Source organism: Eleutherodactylus coqui, chromosome 7 (assembly GCF_035609145.1).
Source record: "Eleutherodactylus coqui strain aEleCoq1 chromosome 7, aEleCoq1.hap1, whole genome shotgun sequence".
Classification (NCBI taxonomy): Eukaryota; Metazoa; Chordata; class Amphibia; order Anura; family Eleutherodactylidae; genus Eleutherodactylus; species Eleutherodactylus coqui.
Window position 1 is genome coordinate 119984677 of NC_089843.1, and position 23591 is coordinate 120008267.

Sequence of the window (23591 nt, forward strand, 5' to 3'; positions counted from 1 at the left end):
GCAAGTGCCATGTGATCCATTTGAGGTCCCATTAAATCAACTGGGGAATGCCTTCCAAAGAAAGCAAACAGAAAGGACATGCAGCTATTTTTTTCCCTTGTAGTTGGGCATGAACCGTTTTTTCCCCCAGGCCATTCAAACTCCACGCCATAGTGCACGAGTTTTAAAAAAACTGCGGCCATTTCCTATCTTTCCCACACATAGTATAAACTATAGGGCAAGTCCTATATTTTCTTGCCTGTACTATTATGAACAAGAATAATGCTAATAAAAACGAAATCATTGAAATCAATGGTTTTGTCCAGTTATATGGCCGTGTCAAATATATGCCCATGTGAAGAAACCCCAGTCTATATCTCCATGCCCACTTTTCTCATTATCACTTTCTGCATTTGTGAATCAACAAGAAAAGTTACAAACTTTACAAACAATTGGTAACGCGTCCCAGTTTGCAATGTTTTTTGTTATAGCTGAAGGGCTCAGTCTCACGGGCACATCAGCACCCGTGTTACTGCAGGAGGAAGACGGCCGCACCTCAAGACAGACGTCTCTCTGCAGCGCCCGGAGAAAGAACATGTGACCGTCTTCATTGCCGGTCATGTGTTCTTTCATCAGCGCTGCAGAGAGAAGCCCGTCTTGAGGTACGGCCGTCTTCATCCTGCAGGAAGGGCTCAGTCACACGGGCGGATCGGCGCCTGTGTACAGGTGCCAATGTGGCGGTGTGACTGAGCCCTAAACTAAAAGATGGACGCATGCGCAAATACACTCGCCATTCAGGAGCTTATTTCTGCATTAATCAATCATGTCTTTTTTTTACTGTTTAAAGTTCGTACGGATAAAAAAAAAAGCTGAAAGTTTGGCCTATCTCTTATCGCACGTAAAATGGACATGAAAACGAAACCATTGAAGTGAATGGCTTTGCTTCATCATGGTTTGTGGCCATGATTTTCAGGCCCACAAAACATTCCGCAATTATGGCAATCTGTTTAAGCCCTTAGCAAGCATATAACTTTACAGCTCTGAACGCCATTTATAAAAGTGTAGGATCCCTAGATACCAATATCTGTGCAGCACACAGACAGAAAGCATTTCAATGCTAAAGCTTAATATATAAAAGCTTCGACAGATGAACGTATGCGCAACGGAGAGCATTTTTGCATGAACAGGTTTTGGATATGGCGATAATCAGGCTGTTACACGCATTTGTGCACAGTGCTGTAATTTTTTGCTTGCAATGTCAGTTCCCGCGCGCGTGTGATACTCCCCCTCCGTGGAGTGGAATGGCTATTTAAATCCTAATAAAGGCAGCTGTCTTCTCTTCCTGCGTTGTCCGCAGGGTCACACCCTTCCCCTTGATTTTTTTAACCTGCCATAGACTTCTATAGCAACTTTCTGTGTAACATGCAGAATGATAGGGAAGTCCTATCTTTTTTCACACGCAGAATGAGTTCACTTCGCCACATTTTTCAGGCATTTGTCTGTTTAAGCCTTTTCCCGTGAGCATCGTTTTAACTCTCAGATAGCCGAGCTAAAACATTGTGGCTATCTGAGCATTAAATCGCGTGCTACTATTCGCAAGTATGCTGTTCCTCATTCCTCCCTCTCCCTTTCTTTGTCGGCCAACTTGCCGTTAAAAGACAGGACAAACCTTATCTTTTGACCTGAAAGAAATATCAGCGTTAAAAAAAACGCGCCGATTGTGCTTTTTTTTAAGTGCGATTTTTTAGGCACGTCAAAAAATCGTTTTCCTAAAAGAACCCATAGGAAACCATTGGTTCTTTTAGGCGCAATTTTTTGATGCGCCTACTCTGCGTTAAAACGATGCCCATGTGAAAGAGACCTAAGATGTATTCTGTAATCCCTCAGTACCGCTATAGTCAGCTAGGACAAAGGATGAACAAGCCCCCATATGCACAACATCCAGATACCAGAAAGGAAATTGCTGTGCTAATTGGTCAATTCATTACATCCAACACTGATTTGCAGTCCTTGGGTGTGACCCTCGTGTTGTAATGTATTAATCATCTGCTGATGAACGTACGGCCGCCATTATGAAATAATCCAGCTGGCTTTCAGATATAAATCTCTAACTAGACAAAAGGTAAAACTGCTATTCTGTGTGATGTATGATAAATGGCATCGTATCTACTGCATCCATATTCATGTGAAGGACTTCACAGACGAATTACAAATGTTTCCATTTATTTATTAGAAAAGTGTGACGCTTTGATGTAACACCTTCTTTTCTGAAGATCCATCTCTCTAAGGGCTCCCACGCACTAGCGTTTTTTTCTCCACTGCGCTGCGAGAGTAAGTGAAAACTCTCGCAGAGCAGTGCAAGAAATCGCAGAGATATCGCTGCGACAGCCTTTTCAATGGGGCCAGCGGCAGCAGCGCTAACCCCATTGAAAAGATATGGGGAATGCCGCGGATTTCTGCCACGGCTGTGGCAGGAGTTTCCTTCATCCCCGCGGGGACCGCGGGGATGAAGGAACCCTCTGTCACAGCTGTGACAGCTGTGACAGCTGTGGCAGAAATCAGCTGCATGCTATCCCATTGCTTTCAATGATATTGGCACTGCTGCCGATCCCATTGAAAGCAGTGGTTTCTGACAAGCCCTGCAGAATGATTATCGGAGAAGGGCTTGAAATATAAGCCCTTCCCCGATAATCATAAAAAAGTGGTTAAAAAAATAATTTAAAAGTTACTCACCTCTCCTGCTGTCAGCCGCGTCCTCCGGCTGGCTCCCCAACAATGCTACTGAGCTCTTTCAGCAGACAGGGATTTAAAAATCCCCGCCTACTGAAAGGGCTGTGCAGATTTGCTGAGGGCTCAGCCAATAGCAGCTACTGCTTAGCTATTGGCTGAGCGCTCAGCCAATGGCAGATAGCTCTTAGCTATTCATTCATGAATAGCCGATATCATTGAAAGCAATGGCATAGCATGCCGCTGACTCTGTCACAGCTGTGGCAGAAGTCAGCGGCATTCTCCATATCTTTTCAATGGGGCTAGCGCTGCTGCCGCTGGCCCCATTGAAAAGACTGTCGATGTCAAGCGATATCCCAGCAATTTTGGGATATCTGCCTGTGTTTTTCTTGCACTGCGATGCGAGACTTTAACTTTAGAATCGCATCGCAGTGGAGAAAAAAACGCCAGTGGGTGGGAGCCCTTAGGCCTCCTTCAGACGACCGTATGCATTTTTACATTTACCAGTATAATTGCATAAATGAAGATTGGTCGCGATTAGAGATGAGCGAGCACCAAAATGCTCGAGTGCTCGTTACTCGAGTCGAACTTTCAGTGATGCTCGAGAGTTCGTTTCGAGTAACGAACCCCATTGAAGTCAATGGGCGACTCGAGCATTTTTGTATATGACTGGTGCTCCGCTAAGGTTTTCATTTGTGAAAATCTTAGCAAATCAGCAAAGTCATGTAAAAAACACAGAAATGGATAGGACAGGCGAGGAGCAACATGCAAGGCTGCATTTCGGGCTCCGAGGTCTCACTATTAAGCCACAATAGTGGCAAGAGTGAGACCCCCCTCCCCCCCCGCACTGTCAGCATAACGATCGTTCTTTATGAATGGGTGAGTGAGAGCTGCCTCTGATTGGTGAGGCTGTGACCAATCAGAGGCAGCTCATTCAGCAGGCGGGGATTTTAAATCCCCGGCTGCTGAATACTACTCACAGCAGTTCAGGAGAACTGCCGGCCGGCAGCGGCTGAACTCCGTCTGCCGGGACAAGGTGAGTATATTTTTTTTTTACTTTTTACACATTTCTGGATGAATTTCAGGGAAGGGCTTATATTTTTAAGTCCTTCCCGAAAATTCATCCCGCGCTCGCCGGCAGCCCATTGCTTTCAATGGAGCCGGCTGTATTGCCGGATCCATTGAATTCAATGGTCAGTGCTCGTTTAATCAAGACGAGTACAGCGTGGTGCTTATCTTGAGTAATGAGCATCTCGAACACCCTAATACTCGAATGAGCATCAAGCTCGGACGAGTATGCTCGCTCGTCTCTAGTCGCGATCGATTCTCAATCTTTATTCACGTATTTTCAGCCATTCACACAGTCCGCTGCTGCGTATAGGCAGGTAACTCCCTCCCCCTTCCTTTTTTCCATTTTCCATTGAAGTCTATGGGAGCTTCCTGAGTATTTCGGCAAAAGATAGGTGAAGACCCTAAGGCTGCTTTCACACGGCCGAGAAAATCTCACACGATTATAAACCACATTCTTGCGGGATGAAGGAAAAAATTGCGGCATGTCCTATCTTTGGGTATTCCCTCAGAACGCCTCACTTATTGCTTTCAATGGGGCCAGGAAAAGCATCGCACAGCGTGCGAGGTGCTCATGAGTGTGATGCAATGTGAGGTTTCCCATTGAAAACAATGGGAAACACTTAACGATCCCCCGACGCGGCTGAAAGAATCTCTAGTTCCCTGAATCGACACAAAAACACCTCGCATCTGAGGGGAAATCACATCCGGACGGCTTTCATAGGCTTCAATAGAAGCCTGTGGGAGCCGTCCCCGCGGGAGACCCGCACCTAAATGGAGCATGTCCATTTTTTTTCATGCTCCATTTTTTTTTTTATTCACTTTTATTGACCATCCGCGGGTATTTATCTACCCGCAGGTGGTCAATGCATCCCTATGGGATGCGGATCCGCATGCGGGTGATCCGCTGCAGATTTAAAATCATCTTTTGCCTGTGGACATGAGGCCTAAAGGGGTTGTCCAGTTCAGAAAACCCATTTTCGAGGGAATTGTGAATTAATAGAGAAGGTTCCCAATCTAGTTTTTCCATTTCTTATCCACTTTGGAGAGTGGTTACAAAGAAGGACTTCTTCACATGAGCGTATTTGTGCACGCAATGTCTGCGCACGGTATACACAGAGAATTAGCACCATTGATTTCAATGGGTTTATTGTTTGCATGTTTGTTCACGTGCGCGAAAAAATAGGGCCTGCTCTATCTTTCTGTATTTTGCGCAGTGAAACAGCCATAGAAGTATATGGCAGTATATGGCAGGTGTGCAGATATGCAAGGGCAATGGTGAAACTCACAAAAACACACCAAAAGTAGACAGGTGGCCCTTATTAGGCTTTAATAGCCATTCAATTCTGCAGAAAGGGTGTGTCACACGCACCTGTGAATTGGCCCTGCACACACAAAAATTACAGTAACATGCGCAGACACACACACAAGTCTGATCATAGCCCTCTCCAAACCTCATTCATGCGCAAATACGCAGCAAGCTTATTTGCGCAAGCGCTCATGTTAAATCACCCTGAAGGACTTGTCTTGTCCTGCATTACAGAAACAAGCCGCTGATGTGAATGAGCACTGTGTAATACTTTATTTCTCCTGAGGGGGAGCTGCAGGGAAACTGAACACTTGCTCCCAAGTTTCCTCACAAATAACAGGAGTTCTAGCTAGGGACACTTTGTGATCAACTGATTGTCAAAGGACTCTGTAAAGAAGTAGGAGTTATTCAGAGCCTGGAACCTCTTTAAGGAGGTTGCACTACCATTACAAATTATCCCCTTTCCAAAGAATAGTGGAGTACTTGCCGAGACCTCCACCGATTTTGAGAAAAGGGCTCCCATGTCTCACCTCTGCCTGCCACTGTAGGGGTTGCTTTTCCCCCACAGTGACATCATTGTGAATGGAGCGCTGGCCAAACATGTGTGTCAGCATTCCACTCATTTCAAGGAGCTAATGGATATAGCCAAGCAAGTCCCATTGAAAGTCGCTCCTCACTGGATGCAGTAACTCTGCAGTGAGGAGGATGGGGGAATCCGGGACCCCATTCTCAAGATCAACAGGCGTCTCAGCAGTGAAACCCCCACAATCAGAAAATTATCCCCTATCCTGTGGATAGGAGATAAATTGCAATTGTAGTACAACCTCTTTAAAAACATAATGAAAAGCCTAGAATTTTTTTCAACTAAAAAGCATATAACTTATTTCTAATTTTGCACATTAAAACATACACACTCAAGAGTACTGGTATGACTGCAGGCTTTTTGTGATTCTGTGGTGCTGTGATAGCATGCAGTAGCTTGTTAATGTTAAACTTAACCTATGGCTCCATGGTTGCCCATTGGTCACGGACATATGATTTCGGGAAAAAGACCCCAAAGTTGCAGGTGACTAGAATTTACATCATGCAATTTTCTCCCCGTATGGAAATATTGGGGTTCATCGTGAGTGACGATATGGCTGGAATAAGGAATGCAGTTTTTATGACAATTTTTGCTGCAGTTTTTTGAGCCATAGCCAGGCATGCATTAAAATTGAACTGCAAATATAAAGGAAGGAGTTAAATGTTTTTCTTCCTGCTGGATCCAATTTTAACTTTGGCTTAAAAAATGCATCATAAACTGCACCTCTGACTGCATGAAAAACTGTACATAAGTTTTCAGCCTTGTGCTGCTACTTCACTGCAACTTGTGGGCAATTTCATTTCACGTCTGAGCCTCAGCCTAAGGCCTTATGCATCATCTGTAAATGGATTCATGTTGTCTGGATCTGTAATGAAATACCCGTAGCTCTTAAGGGCCCATAGTGTACTGCTCCCTGTGCCTTCAAATATATATGTATATGATATGCCTTAGCACAGACATTTTCTCGCATGGAAGCATTGCCTGTGAAAGAGAACATGGTTCCCTACAAGGGCACTATGCATTATACAGACCACCTACAGGTCTCTAATACAGACCTGCCAGGACCAATGTACAGGGACAGTGGACAAAGCTTAAGAGTGTTAGAGAGCACTGGCATAACAATAAGGGATGCAGGGGATGCGGTTGCACTCGGGCCCAGGAGCCTTAGGGGGCCCATGAGGCCTATATTCTCCATATAGTAAGCCTACAGTAGTAGTATGAATAAAGCATTATAGTTGAGGGCCCTGTTACAGATTTTGCATCGGGGCCCAGAAGCTTCAAGTTACGCCTCTGTTAGAGAGAACGTGTTACCACCAAACAACAGCATAAAGTAAGTAAGGCTGCTCTCACACTGGTCGCTTTTTACCACGATTAGCATGGTGTCCCAAATGCCCCGCTAACCATTGTACAATGCTGCCATTTATTTCAATGGTTCCTCGCATGCCAGTCCTCGAGTGCTGTCTGCTCTATTTTTGCGCGTTTTAGTGCATTTTAACGCACATCATATCCTATCACAGTGATGGAGTGTATTAAAACATGCTGTCAAACGCTGTACATGCGTTCAAAAATGCAGATTTCACGCTGCATTTTCTCAATTAATGTGTGAGAGCAACCTTATGGTGTTCAGTGAGGTCATGGGGAGCTGATGGATATATTTTAATAGTCACCTGCTCCCCTGTTCCTGTGGTGTCCACTGTTGAAGCCTAAACACGGCCTGAAAATCTGACTCTTTTTACTGAGCTCTATAGGAGACCGCATGCACAACGGTCTGAAAAGAGTCCAATTTTCCGACTGTGCACAGCCTTCACCATTGGAACAGGGAAGTGGGTGACCTGCCTGCTGGTGGTTTCTTCCACTGCAATTCTCTCAAGCTCCTGATGTTTGTAGAGTTCCTTTACCTAATAGCTGATTTCAGCACTCTCCAAAGACTTTCAACTGCATTGAGATGTGGACTAATTGATGGCTAGTTTAAAACAGTCCATTTTTTATTTCTTAACCATTCTTGTGTCCTTTTGGCTTTCGTGCTTTGGGTCGTTAGCCTACCGTAGGATGCATTTTGTTATACTCAAACCTAGTTTTCTTCCACTTGAGGGCAAATATTGCTCTAAAATGCTCCGATATTCCTCTCATTTCATTGTTCCTGTAACATGTTCAAGGTCTCCAGGCCTAGAGGCAGCAAAGCAGCCCCCCAACATCATATCATCATAGGTAGGGTGCACATGTCTTTATAGGCTTTATTTTGTCATCTAACAACATCACACTGCTATAGATTGCCAAAGAGTTCTAGTTTCCTTACATCTATCCTTTGAACATTTTCCCAGAAGGATTGTGGTTTATCTATGTAACTTTTGGCAAAATTTCGTTATTCTGTTTCTTTTATCTCTTTTCTTCCTCTTTTAAGAAGTAGGGTGCTCCTTGGCCTCCTCCCGTAGAGTCCTGGTTTGTTTAGTGTGAGGGATATAGTATGGGTTAAAACCATCATTCCAGATATCTCCAGCTCATCCTGAAGTTCTTTAGATGTTGGATGTTGTTTCTTTGCCACACTTTGAACCTACTTTCATAGCGATTTCTCATCAATTTTCCTCTTCCCACCACATCCTGAAAGGTTCTTGATAACATTTCGAATTGTTAAAGCAAAGTCTTTTAAGGCGCACCAGGTACTGCATGTAAGTAGTTAATTAATTTATGTAATATGGAAGCTGCAAGCTAAAATAAATCTATTAAATGTAACCTTTAAGAAAATGCATTCCATTAAAGTCAAGACATTTAATTTTAACATCTTGACTGATCATGTAGGGACTGACATCTGGGAATAAATAAATACATTGTTGAGAATATTGGGCTTCATTTCTATGATGGTCTCGGCTGCTGGAAGCTATTGTGTCACCGATGTGTTTGCTGCTGATTAATTGCTTTTATATGATTAAACAGGGAAATTTTTCTCTTCACCTTCCAGATGACTATAATTCACCTTTGTGTTTTCAAGCATTACATCACATTATTGGACAACTTAAAATAAAATGTGTCTGTTTTTAAGGTGTAAGTTCACCTTCATTGAACCTTACATTAGTAAATGGCATAAATAACAATTCTGTTATGCGTACTATGTCATTTCATAGGTGACTTAGTCCTAGAAATAAGGCATCCTGCCAATGGCAACGCTGTATGTAGGAGGTTATACAGCTGTGCTCGAGTCCCCTGTTGTACAGATGCGCTGGTGCTAGAGGCAATAGGGAAGCGGAGCATCAAACTCTAACATGTCCCCATATATGAAGGATTATTATCAGTCCACTTCTGCCTATAAATATTAGCAAATTGCCTCTTATGTGAATCACTAACATACTAGAGTAGGTTTAACAAAGCTTCACTTAATATCTTGCTACAATTCAGACTCCAAGACAAAAACAAAGCATGAATGTATTTGTACAAAGGCATATCCAAACCTTTCTATTACATTTCAGATATAGAAACTGATATTAAAGGAATATATAATTTCTATTTTTGTAATTTGTTTTTATTTCCCGAGTGTAGAATTTTTTCACTTTGTTGTCTATACATGACTATGGAACAGCCATCTTTACTGAGCTGCATACAACAGTGTTTAGAGATATGCTTTACAGCAGCTTCATGGGTCATCCACACATGGACAAGAGGGAACCCATTGAGTTGTATGGGAGACTGTACTAGACATGTTCTGTGACCGGTGCAGAGGTCATTTTTCAGGGAGGAGTAGATAGTTACAACTTATCACCTATTGTGAATGTTGGATCCTGTGTTACCTATGTGTAGGTGTTACCTCCAATGTAATCCTGCCTGTAATGTTAGTGGGATGACTGCTGCAAAGTTTTCTCTGCAGATCATAAAGTGACAGATTAGTATTAGGAGGTCAGTAGAAATAATGCAGGATTTTAGGATTTTTTAAAATATCGAAAATTTCTTTAAAAATATGTTAAATACAAAAATATGATTTATATAATAAGTAGAGATGAGCGAGCGTACTCGGAAAAGCACTACTCGCTCGAGTAATGTGCTTTATCCGAGTATCGCTGTGCTCGGGTCTGAAGATTCGGGTGCCGCTGCGGCTGACAGGTGAGTCACAGCGGGGAGCAGGGGAGAGCGGGCGGGAGAGAGGGAGAGAAAGATCTTACCTCCGTTCCTCCCCGCTCTCCCGTGCAGCTCCCCGCTCTGTGCCGGCACCCGAATCTTCAGACTCGAGCACAGCGATACTCGGATAAAGCAAATTACTCGAGCGAGTAGTGCTTTTCCGAGTATGCTCGCTCATCTCTAATAATAAGTCATTTTTAATGGCAAGTTCCCTTTAAAATGGTTTTAATGGACTTAGATATTGATGAACTATTGTTAAGATAGGTAATCAATTTAGGATTAGGGTGACCAACTCTCAAAACCACTTCCAATCAGCTGTTCAAAGATTCTGGTGATCCAGCAAGCACTGTGGCCTCTTTATTGTATCCCAGGCACAGCACTGTTCATTTCATAGTGGCGGGAAGTGGTATTGATGCTTATTCCCATTCACTTAAATGTGACTGAGTTGTATGAAGGCAATGTGACAAATGAACGTGATGTCATACGCCAGGAAATAGGCCACAGTGCACCCTGGAGCACTGTGGCCTCTTCAAGCAGATGATCAGCAGGGATGCCAGAAACCAAACAAGACAAATCTCATACTGATAACCTATCCTAAGGAGAGGTCATCAATACCTAAGTCCTGCAAACACACTTTAAGTTTTAATGCTTTTTTTTTACAAAGGCATTAAGGCAACCATGTGTACTTTGGAACTATATTCCACATTGTATTGTGGCTTGCATAGTTCCCTATGGGATGCTGTGTTATGGATAGTCTTACTCTAGAAACTCTGAGAATAGTACATAGAGGAAAACTCTAGCCAATATATGTCATCTGATGGAGCATGCAGCAACATTTAATGTGGAATATTGGTGTATAGGACAGAATGCTGGATCCCATTGAAATAGTGCATGCAAGCACTGCTTTGTGATACACATTCTAAATACTGCCATTTGGTGTATGTGCAACTACGCTCACCTCTACGGAACGTAGTTGCGTATGAACCAGGGTTTTTTTTTTCCTTTTTTTTTTCCGGCCAGTCAAATTCCACACCATAGTGGAACCATCCTGTCCTATCTTTTCTCGCCCGTACTATTAACAGGAGTTCCTATTGACTCTTATGGGAGCTGGATTAACACGTAGCACACACTACAGATCGTGTGAACGAGCAAATTATGCATGAATGTAGATCGCGCCTATAGCTTCGTTCACACAACTTTTCCACACGCCACTGGCGATATTTTTGCGCGGCTATTTGTGCGCAAAAAAAAAAGCTCGTCTGAACGAGGCCTTACTGAGATACTGGCATTTTGAAATTCAATTGAGGAAGTCATTTTTGGAATAGTGACAAAAAGAAATGCAGTCATATAGTTGTCAACCATATTTACCTTATTCAAAGTTGACAATCAATTTGGCTGCACTCCCTGTTTTATGACTGCCACAAGAATCCAGATAAAATGTCAATATCTCAGTAAGTAAAACTTAATTACAAAACTCTGCCTATAGCTCTAAGGCTCCACGTTGACTCTAGCTGCGATGGGGTTTGCACAACAGGAGATCACTGTGCAGCACTGTGACATCGCACTGCCATTGAACTCAATGCAGTTGCCGTGTCAGTCACAGGCTGCCACATTGCATTTTTTGCCATTGTAATATCACAGTTGCAGCAACTTGCAACTAGCACTGCAACTGCATTCAGTTCAATAGCAGTGCAATGTCGCAGTGCTGCACAGCAATCTTTGATTGCACAATCCTTGTTGCCACCAAAGTCGCCAGATGGCTCTAGCCTAACTTTTGATTTACTAATATATGACCAATTTTACATCTTGGGTAAAAATTCTATTTAAATTAAAAATTGCCGATTTGTAAATATATTTAGCGTAATTTTACAATAATTTTTTTAAAACTCTTTGTTATTGGCATTTAGGAAGATCATACATGAGCAGGTCATAGCAATCACAGAAAATCTTATTCATAAAATACACATTTTCATTACAGTAATGACATCGCCAATAGATATTAACATAGGTTTTCTGTTCAGTGCTTACAGTGTATATAGTTTTACCTTACTTGTACGTGTATCTTCCATTTTCCCCATTATCCCCCCTCCCCTAATTCCCCAACAATCTTAATACAATGGTGCAAAGCCAGTAACACAAAATAGACCTATAACATTCAAACTCATCCACGGTAAATCCCACTCGCAACCCCCCCCCCCCCCCCATCCTGTCATCTAATCTTAAGGATTCCTAGTTGGTTTATATCATTCTAGATATAGTACCACGAAGTGCTAGTAAATTGGGTCATACACTCTTTGATTTCATGAGGGTTAAGAAATTTCTCTATCAATTCTCTCCACTTTTTAAACATTTTGGGGCTTGGGATTCTACTCATCTCTCTATTTCTATTCTTTCCACTTTTAGAAGATGTTTTAATTGATGTATAATATCTTTTAAACGCGGGGTCTTAGCTGACAGCCAGTCATTTAAGAGGCACTTCTTGCTGATCAATAAAATAGTATAGATCATTTTGGATTTTCTCGTCTGGTCAGGTAAATGGTGAAGAATAAACGTTTGTGGAGTCAGCTGTAAGAGCTGCCCCACTATATCCTGAATTAGGGCAGTGCCATATGCCGTGTAAGAAGTCAGACTTTGGGTGACTAGGGCAGGCTTGTAACCTAGCCGGACCATTGGGATTATGTGGCTTGTCAAACCCATATATAGCTCCATGGATTATCTTAAAGTAGGTTTCCCTCCATCTATCAGTTGATATCGCCTGCCTCACAGAAGACCAACTCTCAATCATTTTCTCGGGTAACTCCGGATCCTGGAGTTCTCATGCCCATTTTTTTAATAAGTTAAAGTTAGAATTGTTTTTCATCCCCCTCCCTCTCTAAAATTGGTATATAATTTTGAGATTGAATGTTTATATCTTTTACCACGATACCTATTGGGTTAAGTATTCCTTCCTTGGCCTTGTCAGCTAGTCTTTCCCGGAGGGAGCTACGTACTTGTGCAAATGGTAGAAAGTGAGACGGAGGTAGACTGTATTCTTCGCAAACCTCTTTAAAGCTCTTATATCTAGGACAATCTGGGTGGATAAGATGGTGAACATTCGTAATCCCTTTGTGGCGCCAAATTTAAAACATTCTATTTTCCCTCCCTTCCTTAAATTCTGGGTGTTGCCACTAGTCCATATGCTTGGAGATCTTAAACAGCAGACCTGTGAACTATTTTCCAAGCTGCTATAGTGTCTTTTGCCATAATAGAGTGTTTACATTCTATTGGAAGACTGGTGTAGCTTGTATGCAATAGGACGTTTAGACTCCATGGGGTGAACAGTTCCTTTTCTATGTCCGTGTTCGAGTAGTCATTAGAACTCTGCAGCCAGTCCAAAGAGTGCTCATGAGGCTAGCCACATTATATTATTGAATGTCTGGAAAGTTAAGTCCTCCTCCACTTTTGGGGAGCATCAATTTTTTCAAAGCTATACATGGTCTTTTTCATGACCACACAAAGGTCACGAAAGCTGTATGTAGTTTCGCCAGATCTCGTCTTTGAAGTAGGAGTGGGATTGTCTGCAGTGGGTAGAGGAGTCTTGGAAAACTAATCATTTTGATCAGGTGGCACCTGCCCATGAAGGAGAGCGGAAGATTACTCTACCCACTTAGCTCCTTTATTATTTTAAGTACTGTTGGGGGATAATTCAATGTGTAAAGAGTCTCTGGCCTCTTGCCTATGTTTCTACCCAGATACTTGATATGGGTCTTTGCCACACTGACAGGGTAGCTTCTAGTATCTGTATCGGAAAATTGGCCCCAAGAGGAAATATCTAATAGCTCAACTATTCGTGGTGTTTACTTTAAACCCCGACAGTTTCCCAAAGGCTTCCAGCATGGCAAAAACCCGTGGCAAATCAAATTTTGGTCGGGAAAGCGCTATCAATATATCATCCGCAAATAGCATGGTTTTTATAGTTCTCCCCCGAACCTTTATGCCCTCAATCTCAGTATTGCCCTCTAGCTTTCCTGCTAGTGGTTCGTTTGCCAGGTTAAATAGAAATTTTAGTTTTGCATATTTAATTTCCAAAATACTCCATTTTAATATTTTCTTCTTATTATCATCACATACAGTAGCAATTTGCTTCATACACTGATACATCTGGCCCACACAAATGATTTCCGTAGTTTAAGCTCTAGACTGCTTCTGTCTTTATTGGGTTCATGAAATATTTCAACACAGTAGGTATTTTTTGCATTTAGCAGTAAACAGATTGAAACTTACCTCTATCACTGTCATAAAGATATGCAAATTTATCCCATTGATAGTATTCAATCAAACTAAGAAGTGCTCCTTTGAGGTCCGGCCTCATTTGAATAACAAATGGATGAGTACCATCTGTTGGAAAGCTTGGGGTTATGAAGGAGACATGAAGAGTTCCGCAAAATGATGTGATAGTATTTACAGACTTCTTATCATAAAATCCAAAAATAGCAAAGACTCCTCTTGAAAACTGGGAGCAGACTGCAAGGGAAAAACAAGCAAGCATTAGTATATTATCTGGTTGTACTGGATCTATAAAACGTGCATCACATGAGGCATAAAACAATGACTGTAAACAGGAGAAGATATACGGACGTCTGTATAGATGGAACATATGTTATCCCAATGAAACCAGTTTGTCATGAAGCACATTAGAAAAAAGCAATGTTATGCTCCAGACGATCTACTGCATTGCTAGTGTATTTCTAGGGCAAAATATGTTCTGAAACAGTTATGAGATGTAATACCTTAGATGAAAATATATTGCTTGCCATTCAAACAAATTACAAATTGCATCATTTTTTAATATGTATTATTAATCTACATAGATTCCCTCCTATTACTATTATTATTACGGCACCATTATGCAAATAATTAAATATTCTAAAAATTCAGTTATTTGATTAGACCTTTAAAATGAATATGTAGTTAGTTACTTTACCACCATTCACTATATCTTTAGCTTTCCATTTTTTAATGGTATGTATTACTATGTATAACACAGGCCTACATGGGAACAAGTGAAACCCTCTGTGGGTCCTGAACCAACAGTGCCCCTCCCCCCCTTTCCGCACCGCCATGAATTGCACATGACTCATTACGCTGCACTACAGAACATACGGATAGGCAACATACAGAAGCTCAGCTGGTCTATATGTCCATATAATCTGATAATTTGGCTAGTTTATCTAGTTATACAGTAGCACAGACCAGCTGAGATGACATATTGGCGAATTGGGAAGCCATTCAGTATCCTCCCTCCCTGGGCCTTGCCTTCCTGACGACGCTGCATGGCGCCCATAATGAATCATTTTGCAGCTTCTACCTGCTGCGAACAGCTTACCACTGTTTGAGTATGCACACCTGGCTCACAGAGCAAAGAACGCCATTAATTCAAGAAAAAAGTCAAGCAGCAGACTACTAAAAGGAATCAGTCTGATGCAAAGACCAGCCAGCCAACTACTATTGGAAGAATGTATGTGTGTCCAATCTCCTGTGTATGGGGGATTAAGGAGTTACTTTTTAAGGCTCATGTTACTGTATAAGAACAGTATCTAATCTGCCGTAGCGGACACCCTCAGGGCCTCTGCCTATCCTCTGTGAAGATCCTTTTACAGCTGAATATAAATTATTCTAGCATGTGGAATCAGAGTGATATGCCCACTCAAGAGCCAAGGTTTCTGTTAACTACATGGGAAGAGCACATGGTACACCTGGTTTAGAGAGTGCCTGGGACCATAACTGCTTCAAGATAGATGGAGTTGGGGCAAGTGGCCTGTAAGCAGCTGGCTGATGCCATGACCACTTCTGCTAGGTCTATCTCAGTATTAGGGCTCCTTCACACTGGCGAGAAAATTGTGCGAGATTTGTGCGTTGTGAGACACACAAAGCCTGCACAGATATTGGTTCATTCACATTTGCGATGTTTTCCTGCATGGCACCACATTGTGATGCGATGCAGAAAACAAATCGCAGCATGTCCTTTCTTTTAGCGATATCGCCCATTGTTTTCAATGGGGCTGGTGGCAGCAGCGCTGGCCCCATTGAAATCAATGGGAGAAGATCGCAAAAAAAACTGTGGGCCTGAAGGAAACCCCCATAGCAATGAGCGAGGGGGGGGGGGGGCGGAGCTACAGGTGATCTCCTAGAGATCTCCCCATATTTGGAGAGATGGGAGTGGAGCCAGATGGCTTGCCTGAGAGCAGGGGCGGGGCTAGAGGGGTTCTCATAGTGATTTCTCTGTAGCTAATATAGGGGGTGCCCCTTTCTAGGCTAAAGAGGAATCACTATGAGAACCTCCTCTATAGCCCTGCCCCTTCTCGCCCCGATTTCGGGAAAGCCCGCTAGACCTGCCCCCTATCTCTCCAAATATGGGGAGATCTCTAGGAGATCCCCTGTAGCTCCGCTTCCCTCTCTACTCACTATGGGGGATTCCCTCAGCCTCCAGGGATGCGAGGCTGTTTCCATATGAAATCGCTCTGTATCCAGGGGTTTCAGAAGGATTGCGAGGGCGATATTGGACCATGAATCACGGCCTGATATTGCTCTCGCCAGTGTGCAGGAGGAGTCCTCTGACCCAGTAAAGAAGGATTCTTCACCTGCTAGATAATTAAAATAAATTCATTTTCAAATTTCTATCACCCCTTCCCCTCCATAGCTATAACTCCCAGCATGCTCTGACAGCTGCAAAGCTTTAGGGCCTGCAGGGAGCTATCGTTTTCCCCACAGATTGCATTCCACAAGGAACCTTCTTAAGGGTAAGGTCCCACATAAATTACGCTGAACTTTGATTTTGGTTTTACAATTGATTGTTAATGGCACATGCCACTAAAAATCACTGAAAACGGTGCTGTTTTGGGATAAAACTGAATACTATTGCATTTGTGGCCATTGTGGCCATTAGATGTGGTGTCACCTTATACAGGATATGCCATAAGGGTGGCCTCACACAAGTGTGCACATCTTTTAATGGGTTCTTTCTCACTTTCACGCACATTTCGCGCACACAAAAATAAATGCAGCATGCTCTATTTTGGTGCACATTTGCGCACCAAAGGCACCATAGGAGTCTACGGAGGGTGCACAAAAGTGCACACGATACTTGCGAATTGCACAGTGAACTACAAAATTTTGCGGGAAAAACACACTGGGAACTTTTTAAAGCTGCACAGCCTTTTAAATCAAGGTGCAGGTGTGTCCTGCGCTGATGTAAATGATTCCCGATATCACAACCTTCACTGCGCAAAAATTTGCAATATTGCATACGTTTTTGCTCTTAGGCTCATGTAAGGCCCTAACGTCTACTCTTGGGATCTGCATCTATTGGGTGATTATGAATCCACCAATTCCCTCTCCCTATACTTCAGTCGAGATAGGGCTGCACACCAACACAGCCATCTTGGAGAATGCGTCAGACTATAATTTTCGAATGAAGAACAGGTAATCATTGCATGTAGATAAACAGTGGACCCCAGAATTCTTTTTACAGGAGGGCCCCAGGTTTCTCAGTCTGATACTGGTGTGATATATGTGTGAGATCACAGCTATTAGAGCATGAACAGTAAGGAAATATTTTTCAGAAGTTTAATACCAAAAAATACAATCTATATGTCATGATGCTATAGATGCAGTATGCAGTTTGGAACAGCGCCTTGTTATATCCATTACCTAAGGTTTTCTATAGGAAAGTAAGAAAAATAAATTTCAATATCCTTGGTTATCGCAGGACATAAGCCCCCGCCAACGACCTCTGAAAGTGGCTTATTAGCCTGTCCATCTCGGCTGAGCCAAGTACATATGAAGTCATTGGCGTAACTATAGGGGATGCAAGGGATCTAGGGGATGCGGTTGCTTCCGAGCCCAGGACCCTTAGGAGGCCCATAAGGCCACTCTGCTCCATATACACACATCTCCACATCTCCATCTCAGTGTGTGGTGTCACCATAACTGCCAAACAGCACGCCCGCTGCCTTGGGGTCATATTTGACTCCTTTCTCTCCTTTACCGCCTACATCCAATCTCTTGCCCGAACATGTCAGCTGCAGCTCAAGAATATCGCAAGAATCGTCTCTTTTCTCACTGTAGACACGCTAAAAACGCTTAGTGTTGCCCCCATCCACTCTCGGCTCGATTATTGCAACTCGCTGCTGATTGGCCCCCCCTGCTCCAGACTCTACCCTCTCCAATCCATCCTGAATGCGGCAGCCAGGCTCATCTTCCTGTCCAGCCGCTACTCGAATGCCTCTGCCCTGTGCTAGTCACTGCACTGGCTGCCCGTTAAATACAGAATTCAATTTAAACTCGCTACCTTCATCCACAAAGCCCTCCACAGCGCAGCGCCCCCCTATATTGCCTCGCTCATCTCAATCCATCACCCAGCCCGGGCTCTCCATTCTGCTAATGAAAGTAGACTGTGTGCCCCTCTAATTTGAACTTCTCACTCCCGCCTAAAAGACTTCTCCAAAGCAGTCCTCTGGAACGCACTACCAAAGGATACCCCGGCAATCCAGGACTCGCAGAACTTCAGGCGTGCTCTAAAAACGCACTACAGGGAGGCATACCGCATTCCCTAAACAAACACCTCTGTACTCCACCTGATAACATGCTCCCTGACCTACTGACTGCAATCCCTGCTAGCCACCATCAACTGCCCTTGCAGTCATACCGATTCTGCAGTCACACGGCTAAATGGCTGACGATTGTTTGTATATAGCTTCCCCCACACTCTTCACCTCACCATACCGGGCACATCTCCAGCCCCTTTACCTTTTGTATCCCCCCATTACTTGTAGTATATAAGCTCATTGGAGCAGGACCCTCACCCCTATTGTTTCCATCACTGATTTCTATGTAACCGTGGTTCTGTAATTTTTGTACTTTTGTCTTTCTGTATTCCCCCTGTCTATGTAAGCGCTGTGGAATATGTTGGCGCTATGCAAATAAAGATTATTATTAAGATTATTATTACATAGGGAGTCCAATACTATGAATAAAATATTATAGTTGGGGGCCCGGTTGCAGGTTTTGCATTGGGGGCCAGGGGCTTCAAGTTACGCCTCTGTGTTAAGGGCTCAGTCACACGGGCGCATCGGCGCCCATGTTACTGCAGATAGCAGACGGCCGTACCTGAAGACGGACAACTCTCTGCAGCGCCGGAGGAAAGAACATGTGACCGGCTTCATTGCCGGTCATGTGTTCTTTCATCAGCGCTGCAGAGAGACGTCCGTCTTCAGATACGGCTGTCTTCTTTCTGCAGTAACGGTTCAGTCACACGGGCGCATCGACGCCGGTGTACGTGTGCCGATGCGCCCATGTGACTGAGCCCTAAGGGGTTAAAAGAGGTTGGGGGACCCCAGGATAAACTTTTGCACCTGGGTCCATGAGCCTTCAGCCACGCCCCTGTATAAAGTAGATGTCCGGCTGATGGCTACAGTATTTCATAGGTATTTTTAGGATTTCCCACACAAATCAGATTTGGTCCCACGGATAGGATTAGTAAAAACAGCAGATATTTAATGCTGATGTCATCCTGATAACTTCAATGGTAGAAAAGTTCCCTGATGGAATGAATGACAAAGACTTTTGAATATAATCGTACTGGTTGCTTAAATTAAAATTGCTTTCATTCTGAAATATTTTATTATAATTAAGCCTTAAATATCTAAACCCATAAGATTACATGGAACACATCGGAAATCAATATATATCCACAAATCCCGTTATCGATGCGTACTTAAAGAAATGTATTACCTATCATATTTCTTTTCACAAAATAAAATCACATAGTGAAACATTTCAACTTTTCCAATTTGTTTTTATTTTCTGATTGTAGAATTTTTCAGTTGCCTGTACATGATTATGGGGGCGGCCATCTTGGCTGAGCAGCACTTATAACAGCAGTATAGCAGAGTCTCATCTAGAAACTGGAGTGGATACAGAAGGGTCAGCATTAGGGCAGAGGCACACGAGCGTATGCGCAAAAACGCTCGATGCAGCATGAATGAGGTTTAAAGGGTTACATAATCTGCGTGTTAAGCGCGTGTCTGTACATAGTACTGCACTTTTGGCGCACGCAAGGCGTGCAACACCCTTTCCGTGGATTTCTTGGCTAATTAAAGCCTAATAAGGTCCAGATGTGTTCTTTTCCCGTGTTTTGCACAGTGTCACACCCTTCTTCTTGTGTATTTTTGCACCTCCCATATACTTTTGCAATACAATATATTTTTTTACGTGTGCAGAAAACGCACTTATGAGAGTGAACCCACTGAAATTAATGGGTTCTACTTGCTGTATCTAGCGCATGCGGAGTTTGTGTATGCAAATCATTGAGCAAACAGTCGTGTGACGAGGCCCTTAGTGAGGGCAACACGCAGATTATGTACCTCTTCACACCTGAAGTGAGAGTTTTTGAGCATACGTTTGTGCGAATGCCCTAAAGAAGTAAACCTTTGGGGGCTGAATTGTATATGGCACCATTAATAGGTCGCAAGCTTGCGTGGTGCACCACATGTATCAGTGGGCCTGACCCCCTTTGTCTCACAAACATATGCTCTGCCGGGAGAGACCGCGTATGGCTGCGTATGCACTGTGCATGCCGGCGTATCACATGGACATGTGCAAAGTGACCGTTCATCAGTATCTTGCACTTGTGTAGTGCTCCTCCATATGGCCATTTAGCTTTTTGCATTCTGATGGATGTGGTGTGCATACCCGCCCTTAGGGCTTACTCACACAAGTGTGTTTGTGCGCACAATTACGCTTGCAAAATATTCGTGTGCATTACGCAGAGAATAGAACCCATTGTTTCCATTGGCTTCATCTTCACTTTCTCTTTTGCGCATGCATTTTGCAGGTGCAAGAAACCCAACTATGACATACTCTATTTTTGGGTGCATTTGCACACCTAAGACACCATAAGAGTCTATGAGGATGTGCAAATGCATGGTCTCCCCATATCTGCATGTGAAGGAGAAAACTGTGAAACGTGGATTTACACACATACAGTACAATTTATTTCTTATGTTAACATAAATTGTACTTTATGTGTGCAAATATCTGGTCTCCGCGTAGATATGGGGAGACCATGCATGCAGGTGGCGTCCCTGGCAGGATTTGAACCAGGGACCTCAGTACTACAGAGTGCCAGTGCTGGCTGTTGAGCCACTATATCACTCGTTTACCTCGCTACTCTTTTCAAGAAGATTAAGAATCCTTTGGGACCGATGTGTTTGTGCAACCTCCGGAATAGCAGACTTCCCCCCCTTCGGTATTAATTAGGCCTGCACTTTCATTAGAAGTGCATACGATCCATGTAAGTTTAAAACATAACATGGTGAAAAATCAGGAAGAAATCCTTTTTTATATTTTATTCTTTATGGTAGCAATCCCATGAAGAACTTGTGTGACATCATCAAAGGGGAGGAGACATAAGTAGGAACTTGTTATACAATGAGAGGTGTGTCTGTGTATGATGAACTATTTTTGGTGATGAGATGTGTGATGACATGGTTGTCTTCACTGAGAGGATTGGTCTTTACTCCTTTCCATCATAGTGGAGATCTGTCAGGATTGGTTATAAGGTTCATGCAGGTACCTCCCCTTTGTGTAATAAGAGCTGTCAGTTTGTGGTGGTTTCATCTACAACCCCATTGTTACCCCTGAGGATGCCAGTCTGTCTAGCAAAACCTGTTGGGGGGTTCTTTATCATTTAAACTCCTACCCATCACTGCAGTTCAGCCTAGCACAGCACCTCCTTCAGCTCCGTAATCACTATGTGAGGGGGAATCCATACCTCCCACCCGCAGAGACGGACATTGTAGACACTTGGCTACTTTCAGGTATCCATAAAGCAGGCCTCCGACTTGACCACAGAGCTCAGTGCACTGCTCCTGGCCCGCCTCCTCCCCCTGCAGAAAGGGACATTGTGTATTGGCCGGGTGTGAAAACCCAGCCGATTTACGAACGTGTGAATAAGCCCTTAGGAAAGAGGTGTAATATGCAGAGAATAGTATCCTTGTTTTTGAATTTTTAATGGTTCATTTTCATATTTGCTTTTGCAAGCGCATTTCACACAGATTAAAAAATACTGCAGCGTGCTCTATTTTAGTGTGTATTTGCACACCAAAGGCCCCATAGGAGTCTAAGGGGGGAGTGCAAATGGGCACTCAGACCCGTAAAACTGTGCAATACGCTATGCAATTTTGCAGGAAGAAGAACATACCGGGGACTAAATTAGGTTAAATAGGCTTTCAACTGGGGGCGCGGCAGGGTCCCGTACTCATGTGAATGGTCCCAGTCAGCTTGAAAAGTACAGCAAAATGCGTAGATACGTGTGCGATAGCGTGACATTCATTGCACAAAAGAGTCACTTGCGTTTTGTACATACGCTCGTGGGAAGCACACCTTAATTTGTCCTTTTGCACTGATATGTTTATTTAAAAAAAAAAAATACTACTGGTAATTGAAAATCCTACAAAATTAGTAGTGTATGTTTTATTCTTATTTTTCTGCATGCTGCATTGTAAGACACCTTAAAAAGCACATAAAATGAGACAAAACAAAAAAAACAGGCTGTGTGAAAGCAAGTGTGAAAATTCAAGTAAAAGCCAAAAATATATGAATAGATCACATTAAAAGGAAAGTGCAGCTCCTGTTCCTGATACATTTCCCAGCGTCTCCCAAGCATATATTTCCGTAACCCTCCAACATCGTTCCTACATCTGCTCTGCGGCATTTATTACATTTTATAGCTTTAAATATTGTACAGAAATGGTGAAAAAAAACGCAAACCTTCAGACGAGCGTACGTGCAAATACACTCGCTGCACTGCAGTGAACAAGGTTGATTTGTGTGCATGTCTGCACATAGTACGGTACTTTTTGCACATGCAGGGCATATTCCTCTGGGCGTGGGACAGGCACGTAACTATAGGGGATGCAGGGGATGCGGTTGCACCCGGGCCCAGGATCTTAGGTGGCCCATCAGGCCTCTCTTCTCCATATAGGGAGCCCAGTACTATGAATAAAGCATTATAGTTGGGGTCCTATTACAGGTTTTGCACTGGGGCCAGAAGTTTCAAGTTACGCCTCTGGTGTGGGACATACCCCGGCCCTGATTCAAAAGGCTTTTTAGCCTAATCATGTCCAGATGTGTTCTTTTTCCCCAGTTTTGCACAGAGCCTCACACATCGCCTTGCATATTGCGCACCTTCCATAAACTTCTTTGGGGACCCACAGTGCACACATACAAAAGAAATTAGAACACCTACTATTTTATTGCACGAGCACAAAATGCTTGCAAAAAAAATAAGGGCTCAGTCACACGGGCGCATCGGCACCCGTATACAGGCGCCGATGCACCCGTGTGACTGAGCCCTTCCTGCAGGAAGAAGACTGCCGTACCTCAAGACGGACGTCTCTCTGCAGCGCTGAAGAAAGAACACATGACCGCCAATGAAGCCGGTCACATGTTCTTTCTCGCGGCGCTGCAGAGAGACGGCCGACTTGAGGTACGGCCGTCTTCCACCTGCAGTAATACGGGCGCGATGCGCCCGTGTGACTGAGCCCTCAATGAGAACAAACCTATTGACATCAACGGGTTCTATTCTCTGCGTATCGCCTGCTAATTCTGTGCGCGCAATGACATTCGTCTGAAGGAGCCCTTATTACTATCTTGGATAACTCAGTTGAATCTCTGCAAATGTAGTAAAAATTGGTTTGGTTGGATTCACATGTTTTTTGTAGCATTTTCATGGTATTTTAAAGGGCTTGTTTTTATGACCTGATGTTACTTTAGAGTCTA

General features: G+C 43.3%; 1 protein-coding gene across 5 annotated transcripts in view; it reads right to left on the bottom strand.

Annotated features, from left to right (window-relative positions):
* The window catches only part of GRIA2 (glutamate ionotropic receptor AMPA type subunit 2), a 190886-nt gene that overhangs the window by 94924 nt on the left and 72371 nt on the right, over positions 1 to 23591 (bottom strand). For all 5 annotated transcript variants that reach the window (XR_010785816.1, XM_066573595.1, XM_066573596.1 and 2 more), the window contains exon 3: positions 14034 to 14273. Coding sequence is in view for 4 of the 5 variants with exons in the window: in XM_066573595.1 (XP_066429692.1) it covers positions 14034 to 14273 (240 nt within the window). In the remaining variant the exon portion in view is untranslated. The remainder of the gene's footprint in view (positions 1 to 14033; positions 14274 to 23591) is intronic.